The 15,566-nt window shown below is 37.9% G+C and overlaps 1 protein-coding gene across 2 annotated transcripts in view; it reads right to left on the reverse strand.

The window, feature by feature from the left end:
• Positions 1–15,566, reverse strand: part of TENM1 (teneurin transmembrane protein 1) — a 250,817-nt gene that overhangs the window by 134,561 nt on the left and 100,690 nt on the right. For both annotated transcript variants that reach the window (XM_068412163.1, XM_068412162.1), the window contains exons 4-5: positions 11,294–11,532; positions 279–431 (exon numbers count right to left, since the gene is read on the reverse strand). In XM_068412163.1, the coding sequence (XP_068268264.1) occupies positions 279–431; positions 11,294–11,532 (392 nt within the window). The remainder of the gene's footprint in view (positions 1–278; positions 432–11,293; positions 11,533–15,566) is intronic.

The following is a 15,566-nucleotide window of genomic DNA, read 5'->3' on the forward strand; positions in this document are numbered from 1 at the left end:
AGACAGAAGCCAAACGCTGTAATCTCTCTTCTCTCACAAAAGAACGGCCATTATTTTGTTATCGAACATTACCTTCCTAATGGCTTGGGTCAGTTGCTAATTTCAGCGAGACTTCTGCTAAAGGAAACAATCTGGTTATGGGCTTTTCATACTTGTTTTAAAATTATACTAGAGAAGATAGAACCTGAACTCAAAATACTGTCAAACTGTACCAAATACAGAATCTGGAAAGTAGTAATGCTTAAATATTTGTAATCTGTCTTCTCATTCACACATACCTTTTTTTTCCATTTTATCAGAAACCTTTCCTCCGATCGGTGAGTAAGTAGTATCCATGGATTCTGTTCCTTTATTTCCTTTGCTAACTCCATTTTCATATAGCTGCCCTTCAACAGGCTGTAGTTGCCAGGTTAAACCAAACAAGTGTACTGCTGCAAAAAAATGAAGACCAATTAATTGATGCCTAAGCTACAGCACCTTCAGTCAGACTAAGAAAGAATGTGATGACCCAGTTTCTGCAAAGTCAAGTATTACTTCGTTATGTTAGTAATAAATCAGATTTTCAAGGGGTCTAATGAGCAATTTACTATTTTACCTTAAAACTCAATGTTTAATTAGTTTCCACACTTTCTTTTGGAGCTCAGCCAGGTCAAGGTGATGAATTTCTACAGCAATTAATGGAAATACTTGCAGTTAAAAGGATAACAGCTGAATGACTTTAATATTGTATGACAGACTCTACTGCTACATCAATGCTGTTCCTCAGCTTTCAACTGTCAAAGAGCTCACAGTTTGTTGATTGAAGCACTGACAACAAGTAAAACTTCTCACCTTTGCAACACAGTTCTAAGTGAAACTGTGCCCACAGCTTTCCAAAACCTCTTCACTTAGGTTAAACACTCGTAAAAACACTGACTCCATAGATTTGCTCTAGAATTACACTACAGATAAAAAACTGGCTCTAGATCTAAAATATATTCAACTATTCTACAACACATATTAACAGAAATATAGATGTTATTTATGTATGCACTGGGAAATCCACTAAACTAATTCTTTTATGAAGTTATAAAATATCCTTATTACCATACATGGGGGCTGCCTGCTCCACTTTGCCTGCACAGCCATTCACTTTTCCTGCTTTCCTTTCTATTGTTTCTGACCTGAAGCATCGGACGATGGTAGGAGAAAGACAGCAACAGAGGATCTTATTTTAAGCATGACATGATAGTGCTGCAGTCATTCTAGACAATTACCTAGGCAAATTCTTCCAAGGAAGAGGTTGCCTTAGCATTGAAGTAACTCAGCAGGGAGGACTGATGACCTACTAAAATATGGATTGAGGATACCCCCCCCCCTCCCCAGTAACTGAAATTGTCGTATAAAGAGCAAAACTTGAGTAGCAGGCTCTTTAGCCACATGCAGCAATTTGCACTGAGCAGGATCTGCCCACAGTGGGAGCCTAAAAGGCAATATATTTGCTCCTCCTGAGTTGTGCAGGAACCTCAGAGACTCTCAGGAGAAGTAAGTGTGATCTAGAATGGGTCTTGCATCTAGAAAGTACATTGTTTTCTTCTGCAATTGCACATACTTTAAGGAAAAAAAAATCTCAATACAAACAGGAAACCTAGAGCATATGTGTTTGCTCACAAGCCTCCCTTGTATGCTGAAAAGCTAAATTATAAAGCAAAACTCCATGCCTTGAATGGGTTCCTGGCAAAGGCTTGCCAAAATTACCACAGGGATGCAAAGCTGCCAATATACAATTAATTCCAGATCTGTGCACTTGTGAATCACCCAGCTGTGGATACGTGATCCAAATCAAGCCAATGAGAGCATTTCTATCGAGTTAGTGAGGTGACAGTATTTGTGACACATTTGTATTTTTTATATTGGCTTCAGGAGAAGAGAGCCAAATTTACTGAATTCTCAAACCACTGCTGGGCTCTGGAGACACACCACTGGACAGCAAATTCCCACTCCCCAGAAGAGATCTTAGAAGCTTACTCTGGTGTTAGTGGTGAGATCTTAAGCCAGAGACTTGCCTGGATTTCTTCGTATTCTATGGACTTGAAATTGTCAAGGGACCATGCTAATACTTTGAAAAAAGGTCTTGCAGTCAGATCACATAGACCTAAGCTCTGATCTTTGAACTTATTAATGCAAGACAGATTACTTCTACATACAAAAGGTACAACAAAAATCAACATGCCTTGACATCTCTAGAGCAGGTGGCTCTTGCTCCTTGGCTTGAGTTTCTGGACATTATTATTATTTAAAGAATTAATAACAACAAAAAGGAACAAAGTTCAATGGAACTGATAACTAATGAAAGTGCATTTCATTTATACTAATGCAAATAATTATATTAGCACTTGAAACAGATCAACACTAGATGCAAAACATAACTGCACAAATCAACAAGCTTTTAAGTGGTTATAGAATCATGAATATCATCTAGTTGCTTTCTTACACTATTTCTATTGTTGCTATGATTCATTTCCTAAGACAGCATTTGCATGTGCTGCGGAGGGTATGTCACAAAGCAAGGACTGGATATGTAATGCACCTTTTGCCTTACTGGAGGTCTTTTCCAGATTACACACACTATGCGTTTTGTCATCCATTCACACCAATTCGAATAGTTTGCTTGCTCTGTCTTCCTTCAGGCTGGGGAAGTGCGGCTGTTTTCACAGTTCGTGCCAAAGCTTGGCAAGCTAGCAAAACTATTTGTATGTATGTTTGACAGTCAGTTTCCTCCCTGAGAAACACCAACTGCATTGTAGATATGATGGTCTCTGCCAGCCTTGGACTTCTCATCCATGGGAGATGACAGGGGATGCTGGTAGACCAGTTTCATGTTAAACAATGTGCCAGACCGAGTGAACCAACAAAGCACACTGCTATGAAAATAAGGTCTGCTTGAATTAAACTGAATGACTTCTACCACTGCAGAAACCTGGTCATCTTGCAGTCCTAAAATCAATCCGATTTTCATTCCATTAGCTATAGCTCTTGAGAAATTCCCTTCAGATCCAGGTATCACTCTGGTAATAACCAGACCACATACACCAGTAAAGCCATGAATTCTTAAGAGAGATCTTTTTCAGAAGTTAACTACAGGGAATAATAAATGTTTATTTAGCAGACACAGAGCCTTACCTTGCCTCTTCATTTTCTGTGATACTTTTCTTTTACCTAGGGTATACATAATTCCTACAAAGCTTGTGTTTCCAACAACGTATGTAAGTCGTGTTTTAAAGATACAGATATTTCACTAAATAAGATTAAATAAAACTTTCAAATCTCTCTCTCTCAAATCTCTTTAGAAATAAGTAGGCATGTACTGAATTTCATTAAAAAGCTCAAAAGAACTTCTCTTTTGAGTCATTCTCTCTTTGATTTTTCTAGTGGATTTCTGGCTTTTGCTTTTCCCCTTTTACACAAAGGTGCACAGAAAATGCTGTGGAATTCAACAGCGGGCCACAATGTCATTTCCCACAGCATAAATCCACTCGTAAGATTCTCAGCTGTATTTCCCATGTGTAGTGCCCAGGTATAAGAAAGACCCTACTCCAGAGACCAAGTAGAATATGACACCATCACTGTCCAGCTTAGGACCAGGCTGAGTAAAAAGGAGATTCACTTTCTGATGAAGGTGTCTGCCCTTCCCTCAAAGCTGAGCCTTCCAGACTGATGTTTACACAAAAGACCTTGGCTGTAGTACTTTTGAGGGCTGGCTGCTGACTAACTGTACCAAACCACACCATTATGACTAAAGATGCATTATTGGATGTAGCTCAAGTTCCCACAGAACACAAAAACCAGCCTTTGAGGTTTGATGACTACACTGGTACTACAGAAAAAGCAAAAGCTGCTTTGGCTCTGCCTCCCTCGCATTCCTGAAAAATTCTGCAATCAGATACCCTGTATTTTGCAGCACCTAAAATGCCTCAGCTACTGGTAGGGTGCGTAAGGTCATTGGTGAACTGCTACAGTGTCAAGCAAGAACCAAGGACTACCAGGCAAGTGGAGATTAAACAGCTTGTTAGCAGCATCAGTATGCTTCACAATTGCAAAATTCATACTTTTAAGTTGTGGGGCGTCACCAGGAGCAGCAGCTCATAACATCCCCTCAATCTTGGCCTAGCTGAACTTCTTGTCTAAAACCTTGAGTGCCAATCTCCTCCCTGCTGGTAGTAACCGCGCTTCTTTACCCGACATTCTTGAACTTCCAACTCGATTTCTCTGTTTCCTTGGTTCTTCCATCCTACTGCAAAGCTCATCTGAAAACATACGATTTCTTGGCTTGCTTGAACCTCCAGTATATTCCCTCCTCTGTTGTTACATTATTACTTTGCTCTGTGTTATTTATGAGTTGCATTCTGCCACGAGCAGAGTTTTACATTGCTTTCACTGAGGTGATCTGGAGGCAGGAAAATATACCTGAAGGCAAAATTTGACCCTCTTTACATAATGTTTGGAGATAGAGCTTATACGATGGATGCCACCATACCCATATTTCATTTATATTTTATTAGATAGCCCTGTAATTCAAAGTTTCAGATAAAATTATAACACAAAAGTGGACATAAACTTTTTTTTTTTCTTTTTACAATGTGCATTATGGATGTTGTTGCAGATGCTAAATTTGGAGGAGTCTATAAGTCAGTGGAGCTAAAGAGACTGGAGGATGCCACAGGATTACGGTGAAGCTAAGCTTCTTCCTCAGTCCCCCTGCCCTGGCCAGGCTGCACAGTGGAGCTGCTCAAGGTAACTTTAAATGACCTCTCTCTCGAGTACAGAAGATTCTACTCATAGTGCAGAGCTTTTCTTGGCTAATTTAATATGCTGCTTAGGTAAAAAATAATTAATAATTAATTATTAATAATTATTAATAACAAATAAGGGATTTTCTCTATCCAGCAGCAGGTTTTGGGTTGCTTCACATTACTGCTCTAAGTGAAACCACTTGGGCCCTGTTTGGAACCAAAGCTTGGGTCTTTACCTCTGAAGCAAATGGCCAGATTGCTTATTTTGTTCAACGTTTAAACAGAACAAACTGACACTTCCAGATAAACTAACTCCAGATAAACTAATTGCAGTTCCTGCAATTCTGCGGCATACTCAAGTAAACATTCACAAATATACAAGCATTTTTTTCAGAACTCGCTTTGTAAACTGGATTAACCTGCCATCTGCTATGAAGCCAATGATCTAATTTAATTTATTCTTATCTACCTTCTGTGTAAGCACAGCTTGTCAACTCCTGTGCTACACGTTTGGCAGAATATGAATAAGAGGCCTGGCTCCAGTACAAAACAGACTCTCAGTAGTGAGAAGATGTCAAAAAAGTCCTGTGCAATAAGTACTTATCAACCCACAAGACGAACTTCAGAGGACAAAAATCCTACAAATGCGAAGTCTCTCCAAATTGCTGACCTCCACTAAAGGCTTCTGTTTAGCTTCCTCTGCTGTTTCCAGTTATTTTACAAAATCTCAGTAGATCATCCCCCTGAAGCCTAGACTTTAGAAGAGCTGTAGTAGGATGTACATCAGCAGCTGACTATTCTTTCTGCACCTGCTCTGACCAAGTGCCAGGAAAGTATTTATTTTCTATAACTGCTAGCTTATAAAACTGCTTATAAAACTGGATTTCACTGTGGCATGAAGCCACAGGTGCACCAGTGCCTCAGTTCCAGTTGGGTGCTGTAAAGGTAAAGCAATGTGAAAATACTTGAATATCAGTAAGAGTCAGAATCAAAGTTCTGATCCTGACCTACAGAAGGGGTGTTCTTTTGTAAGTTCATTTTGTAAATAAAATGCTGTCTCATTCTGCTCTAACTAAATTTGAAAATTTGAGACTGTTAACATTTGATTCAGTCTTAAGAATTTTTTTTTAAAGTCCATATTGAAGTGATAAGTTATTTTGGACCATATATGTCTTTTCATGAAATAAGGATTTTTCCATGTATTTGTTACAGCCATCTTAACCCTCAAGCATTCTCCTCTTTCTTAAGCAGTCTTCTCTTTATACCTAACATATTTTTATACCTGAGAATAGAAATATCCCCCCCTCTCCTGCAATCCTCCTACTGGGATGTATAATGACTAATCTGGTTTCATTTTCCATTACTAAGTGATACGTTAGACTTAGGAACAAACAAAACCTAATCTCAGACAACAATACAATGTTGTCAGGCTTCCTCCTCAGTGTACTTAAAAGATTTGTGAGAATATCAAGTTCATCAGCAAGACCTAGGTTCAGAGAGAACAGACACCATGATTTCCAGCTGTGAAATCCTGAGGTACCCACCCTCAGTAAGAGCTATCCCACTAAGGAGTCCAACAACATTTCAGAGCTGCACATCTGCATCACAGCTTTCATGTATACCTGAAACATTTAGCAATGTTTACTATACCATTATATTCTTCACTGTAAAATCGGCATATTTTCCCCTTGAGCCTCCTCTGCATAATTTCTAGTTCTCAGAGTTAAGGATGTTTATTTTTCCTATTGTTTTATATTGTGTAAGGCTATGCAACCAATATTATAAATCTATATGTCCTTAAAATTTGGCCTGGCCTTTCCCAATGTTGAAACCATCACTCCTCTACCTTGTACAGAGTGTGAGAAATGACAGGTCACAATGGCAGACAGCAGAGGGGGCTTAATTTCCTCACCCTCTGTATGAATATAATTTAAGACCCAACACCCATCTCCAGTGCATGCTCATAAATAGTGATAATATCATGAGGGATACGGACAACTTCATATTCACACTTGAGAATTCATTTGTATATAAAATAGTCATTTTGTAGTCAGGGACGGTTAAATCTAAGAACATAGAATGCAATTTTCAGTGGCACTGAACATTTGCATCTCCTACTGAAATCAATACGACCCATAGCAGTTCAGCACCTTTGATCAATAGGACCAGGGATTTGCAAGTCCAAAACAGCTGCTGATAAAACGGTAAGGTATCATGGAAGAAAAATCCTACTTACTAATGGGCTGAAAATAACTGACTAGATGAGCAGCCACATCAAACATTGCATTGTACTTAAAGAAAATGGTGTGGTGCTGAAAAATCACAGAAAAAAATATTCTATTTCTTATGCTCTTTCTTGTATTTGCCTTGTTTACTCTTAAATTTTTGGTCAAATTTCTTCTTTAATTGCTGACGGCTTCTTAGGTTTTTATTATGAGATTAAAAAAAGAGAATATTTACTATGCCATTACAGAATGGTAGCCTATTTTATACTCTCTATAGCAACACAGACCAATAGACGAACAGAGAGACGCAACTATTGACTGCATTGAATCAAAAAATATGTTCTTGTCTTTACGTGATAATTTGCAATCTACATTACAGCCTTTGGACATCAGTATGTACACAGTGTCTGCTAGTCCTCATCTTACTTACCAGATAAAATAAACTATTTAAACAGTATTACAGAAATTTCAGTTTTCTTTTCCATACAGTCCCTTTGCAAGATGCCATCTCTGTAAATACCTGAGCCTAGACTGGGGACACGGATCCAGCTCAGTCCTTTCAAACACCTCATGCCAGAGACATACACATCAACACAGAGTCAGGGATTTGTCCATTTCCGTTTTACAATCAAAAATAGACAAACTTTAAGGTAACTGGATTTCAATAATTTTCCCTGAAGATATTTTTTTTTTTAATTTGAGCATTCATTTGCATAAATCTTGAAAACACACACAGCTCATGTGCCCTCCAGACACAGAGACTGCTAACAGGCAGATTTTTGCCCATTTCATATTGCTGTCTGAAGAGCAGATAACTTGTTTTCCCTCGTCAGCCTTTCATCCACAGGCAATTTCACTCTGCCTTAACTGAATGCTCTGCCCACTTCCCACAGCCCTGGCCAGCCTCTCAGGAACCCCTGTGAAGCTGCTGCAGCCCCTGATGTGCACCAACATCACCTCCCTCGTGGGTGTCCCAGTTGCTCACCTGCCTTACTGCCCTCTCTATGGGCAAATTCAAGCCATTGTGCCCCAGAGTGCCAGGAATCCTTTACAGTTCTCAATGTACACACCAGTACAGAAGAAAAATAAAAGTATATATGCCCTGATTTGATAGAAAATAATTCAACACATTTACAGCGTGGAGACCAAACACCCAGTTTAAGAAATGAGGTTTTTTTTGGAATAACTACTATGACTTTAGAACCCATTCACAGAAATTACCGTTGTTGAAATGAAAATGTGCTTTACTTGATAAACTAAATATTATGACTAAAGGTTTTCAATAAATCAGCTGTTACACAACCATTTACAGGGTTTTATAATATCCTTACTGTCCATATAATAATCACACTTATTTCAGAAAGGGCCAAATAATAAACATGGTGATTATAGGCCAAAAACAGAAACATGGAGAAAAAAATACTTCTTTTAACTGACTAGTATTTCAAAGGAGAGAAAATACAGAAGAAGTGTGTGTTCTCAAGCAAAAGCTTCTCTATTGAGTGTCACTGATAATAGGGAAAGACTGAAAAATAAAAGAACAAAAACATTTTGTTACTTTACCTTTTGATTGAAAAGAAATCACAGCTTAAAGCACTCTTGTACAGGTCTCAGTTCCTTACAAATGTAAGAGCCACTTGCAAATTTTTGATCTGGAATAAGCTTTGGGTTTCCAAGACTTTGGGAATGTTCTGACTTGAGGCAGAGATTGTGGCCTATTTTTAACGGTAACATGTAGCTCATGCATCTAACGGCAGTACAAGGTATTTGAGAAAGCACATCTAAGTTACAAGATAAGGGGAAGAAAAAGCTTAATGTTAAATTTTGATCTACATTCATTTAGCCTGAAATCGCAGCTCATTATAAGCTAATGCAGACTATGCCATAAAACACAATGAAGAAAATAATTTTGCCTTTACAAAGTCTCCCTTATTCTTCCAGTAACAACCACTGAGCTGATCCCAGGTTAAATCTGATCCTGAAATTAAAATGAGTTTTGTTTTGCAATTTGGGCCTGAGGCTGTAGTCATTGCTCAGACATAACTCCCTCTGACTTGAAGGAATCCTGCCTGGAGTGAGGACTGAGGGACCTGAATCTTGCTGAGCAAAGAGAAAATACTCAGGGGAGTGAATTTTAACTTCAGAGTGTTACATACAAGCTGATTTTCTATATTCAACTACTCTTATTTAAAACATGCACAATTAAATTTTTGACGTGAAAAGATGTGCAAATATAAACCCCTACAGAGCAAGAGAACTTTGAAAATAGTTTATATGCTATTATTCATACCTAACAAAAGGGAAAGAACTAAGGTACCTGACTTGTAAGAACAGACCATGAACTTACTTAAATATTTAACCAACCAGAAATGGGCACATGAATATTAATTTGGAATAAGCTAACTAATATTATCTGAATCTGCAGGAAAGCTTATGCAACTGAAAAAAATTTCTGGGGCACACCAGAGCAAATAATGGCATCTTGGAAAATTTTCTGAATTAGAATTCCTGGTTCAGAGATTTATGTTTTACTATAGAAAACATAACTAGAAATACTAATAATTTATAAAATAAAAAGCATCTTCATTTTACCTAGTTCTACACAACAAAAGAAAACATGTTACACCTTCATGTTACCAGGTTAAGATAAACACAGACATGTCTACAGGAAATTCCCACAGAGCTTTTTAATTCGTAGTGACATGGAGCACTTACAGCCTTCTCAAGCTGATGACATGCAGCAGTATATCTCTAGAAAGTAAAAAAAGTTTCAGTGACAGACTGAAATCTAAGCAGGGATGAAACAGACAGTGCTTCATCCAGATAAAATCGAAATGGTGTGGGTGGGATATACGTGTAGCAGACAGATGAGGCTGCAAAAATTATACAGCCAGTCCTAACTGAGGGCATATGCTCACCAGCTGGTATGTAAATCTGCAATTAATGTAGCTTACTAGATCCTCAGGTGCTTTCAAATAATCATACACCAGAAATGATCAAATCTGCTTTCCCATCTGCATTAGATGAGGATGTCAGAAAAAATCCCTCCTGATGAGCATCTCACTGACAGTAACCAGAACTTTGTCACTATGGGATAAAAAAAAAACCAGTGGAAAATAAAAATGACTGAAATTGTAATAATTTTCACTATAAAGACATTTATTGAGAGATTTTAGAAAATCAGTGGCCACTTGTCGGTTTGGAGGTATCTGTACTTGTATCTGCACAAAGTTCATCAAGTACAAACCACTCTGAGGCAAACCCAGAGTTATTCCCATTCAAGCTGTGAGGTGTTGGGGATACTCTGGCTCCTGCCCACCTGCAACCAGCAACTAAATCAACAAACCAAGAGTGCATGTGAGAAAGTGAGTCATACAAGCCAAAATTAATTATATTTCCCTATGTTTATTGAAGCCACAGTCGCATTCTAGGACTCCAAGTAATGAATGCTTGGTAATATTTTCAATTCAGATTGAAAAACCAATGTGATAATTAATGTTCAACCAAAATGTCATATAGCAAGTCACAAAGATGCCCTCCCATGAACAATTCTAACCACGCTGACTCCAAGCCCACCTCCAATATATCCATCTTCCAAAAAAAAAAAAAGGAAGGCATTTCTAGCTACTCTGATAAATCCTGCTGATCTATCGTGATAACAAAATTGCAAAGTCAGGTACTTACAAAGATGAGTTTGAAATTAAGTAACTGCACTGTAATCTATGTAACACTTTTCTGAAACATAAATTCAATAAAGGGACAGCAAAATATATCTTCGAAAACTTAGTGTAAAATACTACATATTTTTAGAGCTAGCTGTCATTCTAGGTAATGATACAAGAATTAAGAGGAAAAATGAAAGATTTAAATTGTGATCGGACTGAAGAGATGAAATAAAGGTAGGAAGCAAAATACAATTAAGATTTATCAGTCTTTTCCAAATAATTCTTTAAAAGCATCAATGTTGTCAGGCTTAATATGAAAATCAAATGTTTAATTTAAGAAAAACATCACACCAATTAAAATCAGTGGGAGACCTCTGCTAGTATAAACATGTCATCTTGAATAATATTTCTTTATCAGGCAGTATCAAGGTTAACAGAATAGAAAGTTAATGAGAATCCCATGTGGTATTCAACCTCTGGCCAACCTAGAATTTTACTCACCAGAATTTACAAAGCACCCAACAGCAAACATTATTAGTAAAACATGATTTGTATTAGTGTAAAAACAAGCAAGACAACAGAACAGAAAAGGTAAAGAAGAATTCAGTACAGACAAGACAGCGAGGCTTACCGATAACATAGGCTAGCAACAGCGCCAGGGTCACGGTAATAGCTGTAGCACTCAAAGCAGTGCACTTCCAGTTGCAACATCTGTAAGGTTTGTTAAAAGTGAAGGCAGGTCTAGAAAAGGTACTTCTAGGAAGAGGCCTAGGAGGTGGAGAGTAAACAGTATTGGATGTTAAAGGATAGTTCTGACTGGCTGCGCTGAAGATAGCTGAAGACCCAGATCCATGTTTAAATAGGAAATGCCTATGAAAAGAAGACAAAGAACCATGTTGTAAAAATCACTTTGTGATTTAAGAAGTGAAAGGAACTACATAAGCACTGTATGATAAATACTGCATATATCCACAGAAAATATCAAAGACAGGAAAACGTGTGTTTGAACGCCCTCTGTACTGGAAGTTTTTCAGCCTCACCACAAGATTTCCATCATTTTTTTTTGTGAAACAATATAATGTAAATGAATTCTAAACTATCCTCCCAGCAGTTCAGAGTAATGCTGAGGAAAGGTTATTTCTCAGTACAGTACCTAGGGATCCTCCAAGATGAGCAGCCCCTGTGTGTCTTGTTACACGGGCACATGTGAGACATGGGAATTGTTGCCAGCAGTACCCACTCCATCCACAAACACACAATTGGGTTTATCTCATCAAGAGTACAAAAAAAGTGCAGAAACCACTACCACTCTGAATATTTGTTTTTACTATGGATTGTCTCCAGAATATAGGTAATAACATAAAAGAGAAAAAAAGAAAAAAAAGAAAAAAAAGAAAAAAAGAAAAAAGGAAAAAGAAAAAAGAGAAAGGTGACTACTTAGTGGAAAATCTACAAGGATAATCCATTTTGAAGGACTGTAGTTACTGTATCGGTGAGTACAATTTCTTTAGTATTCTTAATTGAGCTATTTTGAGAGCAGTTTTTCTCAAATGCTTTTGCCTACTGTGGTGATTCTCAAACATACTAAGAAAGAATTCATTTGCAGACCTATTTCAGCATATTTTAGGGGACTGATTGCCTTCAAGAAAAAATGGCAAAGACCTACATTAGCACAAAAAATAAGGTACAGAAATGTGCCTTGCAGAATGGGCTCTGGTGCAGAAATAGAGAGTGGTCGCCCACAGGAAGGTGGATGGTTTTCAGAACTGGCAAGTGCTCTCCAAGAGAATTCAGGAAAGGATATTTAATTTAAAACAATAACTTACTGTGCTATGTGCTCAGAAATTGTGGCAAAAAAAGGGACACATTCAAGGCTGACCATATCAACCACCTATTCTTTTGGAAACATCAACTTCCTTTGGACCTTCTCTCCTTTGTTTTATGTGAGCCAGCTGCTTCAGTGCACTCTTTTCTGACAGGCGTGTATCTAAACCTCATGCCATAGCATGCACCCAAAGAAGTTCAGGGCATCTCAGTGTTCCTCTGTCTCAAGCCATGAGGTCTGAGCTGAGAAAAAAAGTGAAGGGGCACTGATACCACACAGCCTGCAAGAGCAAGGACTGCCTTGGCCACGGGGCTAACACCAGAGTATTGTTTTAGCCTGAATCTCTGTAGCCTTTCTGTTGAGCACCCCGACCTCAGGAAGTCATTTCCTAGAGAACAGCATTCAACCCTCTCGAGCTTGCCAGCTCTTTGCTTTGGGAGCCACACACTGATGTGAAGCAACGACCCACTTGCAGTTCAGATGCTTTGAACTGTGCCCCGTTCATATGAGCTCCCAGCTGAGTAAGAGCATCTGTGACTGTTGCTGCCATTGGTTCCTATACAACTCATTTATCTGTTCTGCCATCAGCTGAGAGCTGTACAAGTGCTATGTGGACCCCAGGCAAGCACTACCATGCCACTTCTGCTGGGGGTGCAAGTCACCCTCAGTTGTTTCTGACAAAATTGAAGGAGGATCTTGCATTTAGAATCAGGTGGCACTATGATACCTGCAAGCCAAAAGCCACAGACACACCTCAGCTGAAGTGAACTGGCCAATGCTGACATGGTCCAGAATCCTCCCAATGACAAATGTACCTTTGCACCTTCAGCAAGGCACAAGACAAGTTTCTCAGTATGTATAGGGATCAATCAATCCATGCTGGTCCAATTTCTTCGATGGATTCACAGCAGGATGTACACAGGATCAAACACTCAAGAGCATGAAACATGATTACACTGTGACATTTGACTTTAAGAATACTGTAAATACATGTTCTTGAAAAGGTAATTGCTAAAATGGTGTGATGAGTATGATATGATGTATTTCCATTGTAAGATTTTAGAAGAAAGGTTACAGTTCTCAAAATGCCAGATTATAGAAAATAAAAAGGTATTACAGAGCAGTTTTATCTTTTAAAGGGCCTTTTATTCAGCCAATTACATAAAAAAGAAGGTAAATGAGAACACTGTTTAGCTTGCATTACACATCACAGTGCCTACATATCAGGAGTCTTTTGACAAACCATGAGAATGAAATTTTTGTGTTGCTTATGTTGAGTACTAGTTATTCCTGCTTCATAGTTATTACCCCAGTAAACAGCACTCAGACAAAAAAAAAAGACAGCTGAATCTGACTGAGTACAGCATCCTGGCATTATATTAGACAACATATTCTAGTTTTCCTTCCCACTGTCTTTCACAGTTGTAGATATATAGATTACATAGATGGCAATGCTCTGAACATGGTACCTGTAACTATTTCAGTTCAAAAATGCTAAACTCAAATATAGTAACATAATAAATTCAAATGAAGTAATGTAACTGCCTACAGGACTATATAAATCTGCTTCCTTCATAGCAGGCCATGAGAATACAGTTGGTTATTTTGCCTTCAATGCTTCATTGTCACACATGAAGGCTTGCAAGTATGTATGTGAAGCCTTACTTTTCAGTCAGCAGTTAACAAGACACAGTCACTTAGACTTTTGGTAGGAGACAACATCATGGCAAAATTCCTACTGATATTCAAGGAAGCAGAAGTAGATTCACCATATAAAATAAGAAATGAGTTATTATATATAAAGATATACGTATATAAAGTATGTATACATATATACATACACATAAATAAAATTATATACAAAAGTCAATAGTTCTTTACTTGCTTTTATTCCAAGACATAATGACAAAAACCTACTTATTTGATAATTTCTCATTTAAATTTTTTGGAAATTACAGCAAAATGGTCTGATATTGGCGGTATTGATTGTCCTTTATGGTGCATAGCTCAAAGATATCAGAGGTAAAGGGAAGGAAATGCTGAACTGGAAGTTATTATTAAGCCTCTAACAGCCTTGCAATCAATAGCCAGGAATAATTTCATTCTCTTGCACAGGGATTTATAAATGTGGCTTCATAGCCTGATGGTAAAATTCTGGTGTGCAGAGGGATTTCTTTATTAGCAGAAGAGTGCACAGAAGCTGGATTCAGCTCACGCCCTTTTACATAGATGACTCCATTCATACAGAAGAGAATTTACATAGCTCCAACTTGTAATAGAACTGAGATTCTGAGGCAATGCTACACTAAAACTGAGCTACCAGTGAAATAATGTCGAGAAAATGCTAAAAATCATAATTGTTTATGCCTTCCATTTTTGGCAGAGTATATTGAGTACCCCGAGACATTTCTATAGGATTTGAAAAACATTGGTGGCACAAAGACAAATGTCCAAAGCTAGGCTGCGACTATGTTCTCATAAACTCAGACGACGACTCATCTGTCTGAGCACACCACTGTTCCCAAAGGACGTTAGGACACGGCAAACTGTTGCTATCAATTCTATAAAATCAGGCACTCTCTCTAAAGAGCGAAATAATAAAAATTGCAGTTCAAAAGTTTAGATGTGACTGCAGCCTGGTGTGTGTTTTAGTATTCGATCTAAGAGAGAAGCTAAGGTTTTTTTTTTTTTTGCAAACTGAGAAATCAGAGAATTCATAAGAATGATTGATAAGATCACTCGTTCCGAATGGGGAAGTTCTAAATGTTCACAAAAACACCAAAAACATCTATAAAGAAGATGATAATATTCTCTTAAAAAGATAAATACAGGACATAATCTGTAAGGCATTTGTTTGTGAAATAGAAGTCACTTAATATTATTACACTGATAATTCCAATACATAAATAAATATTAAAGGCTCAGTAATAATTTCTCATAGAAAAGAGGCAGTGGGAAGACATTCCCTCTTCCTTAAGCTAACCACAACCTCTGTTTGCCTATCTGTCCATTTGTTCATCTCTACAAATGTAAAACTGCTGAACTTTAAATCCTCTCAAGCAAAGCTGACAGGAAGAAA

Source organism: Nyctibius grandis, chromosome 13 (genome assembly GCF_013368605.1).
Source record: "Nyctibius grandis isolate bNycGra1 chromosome 13, bNycGra1.pri, whole genome shotgun sequence".
Taxonomy (NCBI): Eukaryota; Metazoa; Chordata; class Aves; order Nyctibiiformes; family Nyctibiidae; genus Nyctibius; species Nyctibius grandis.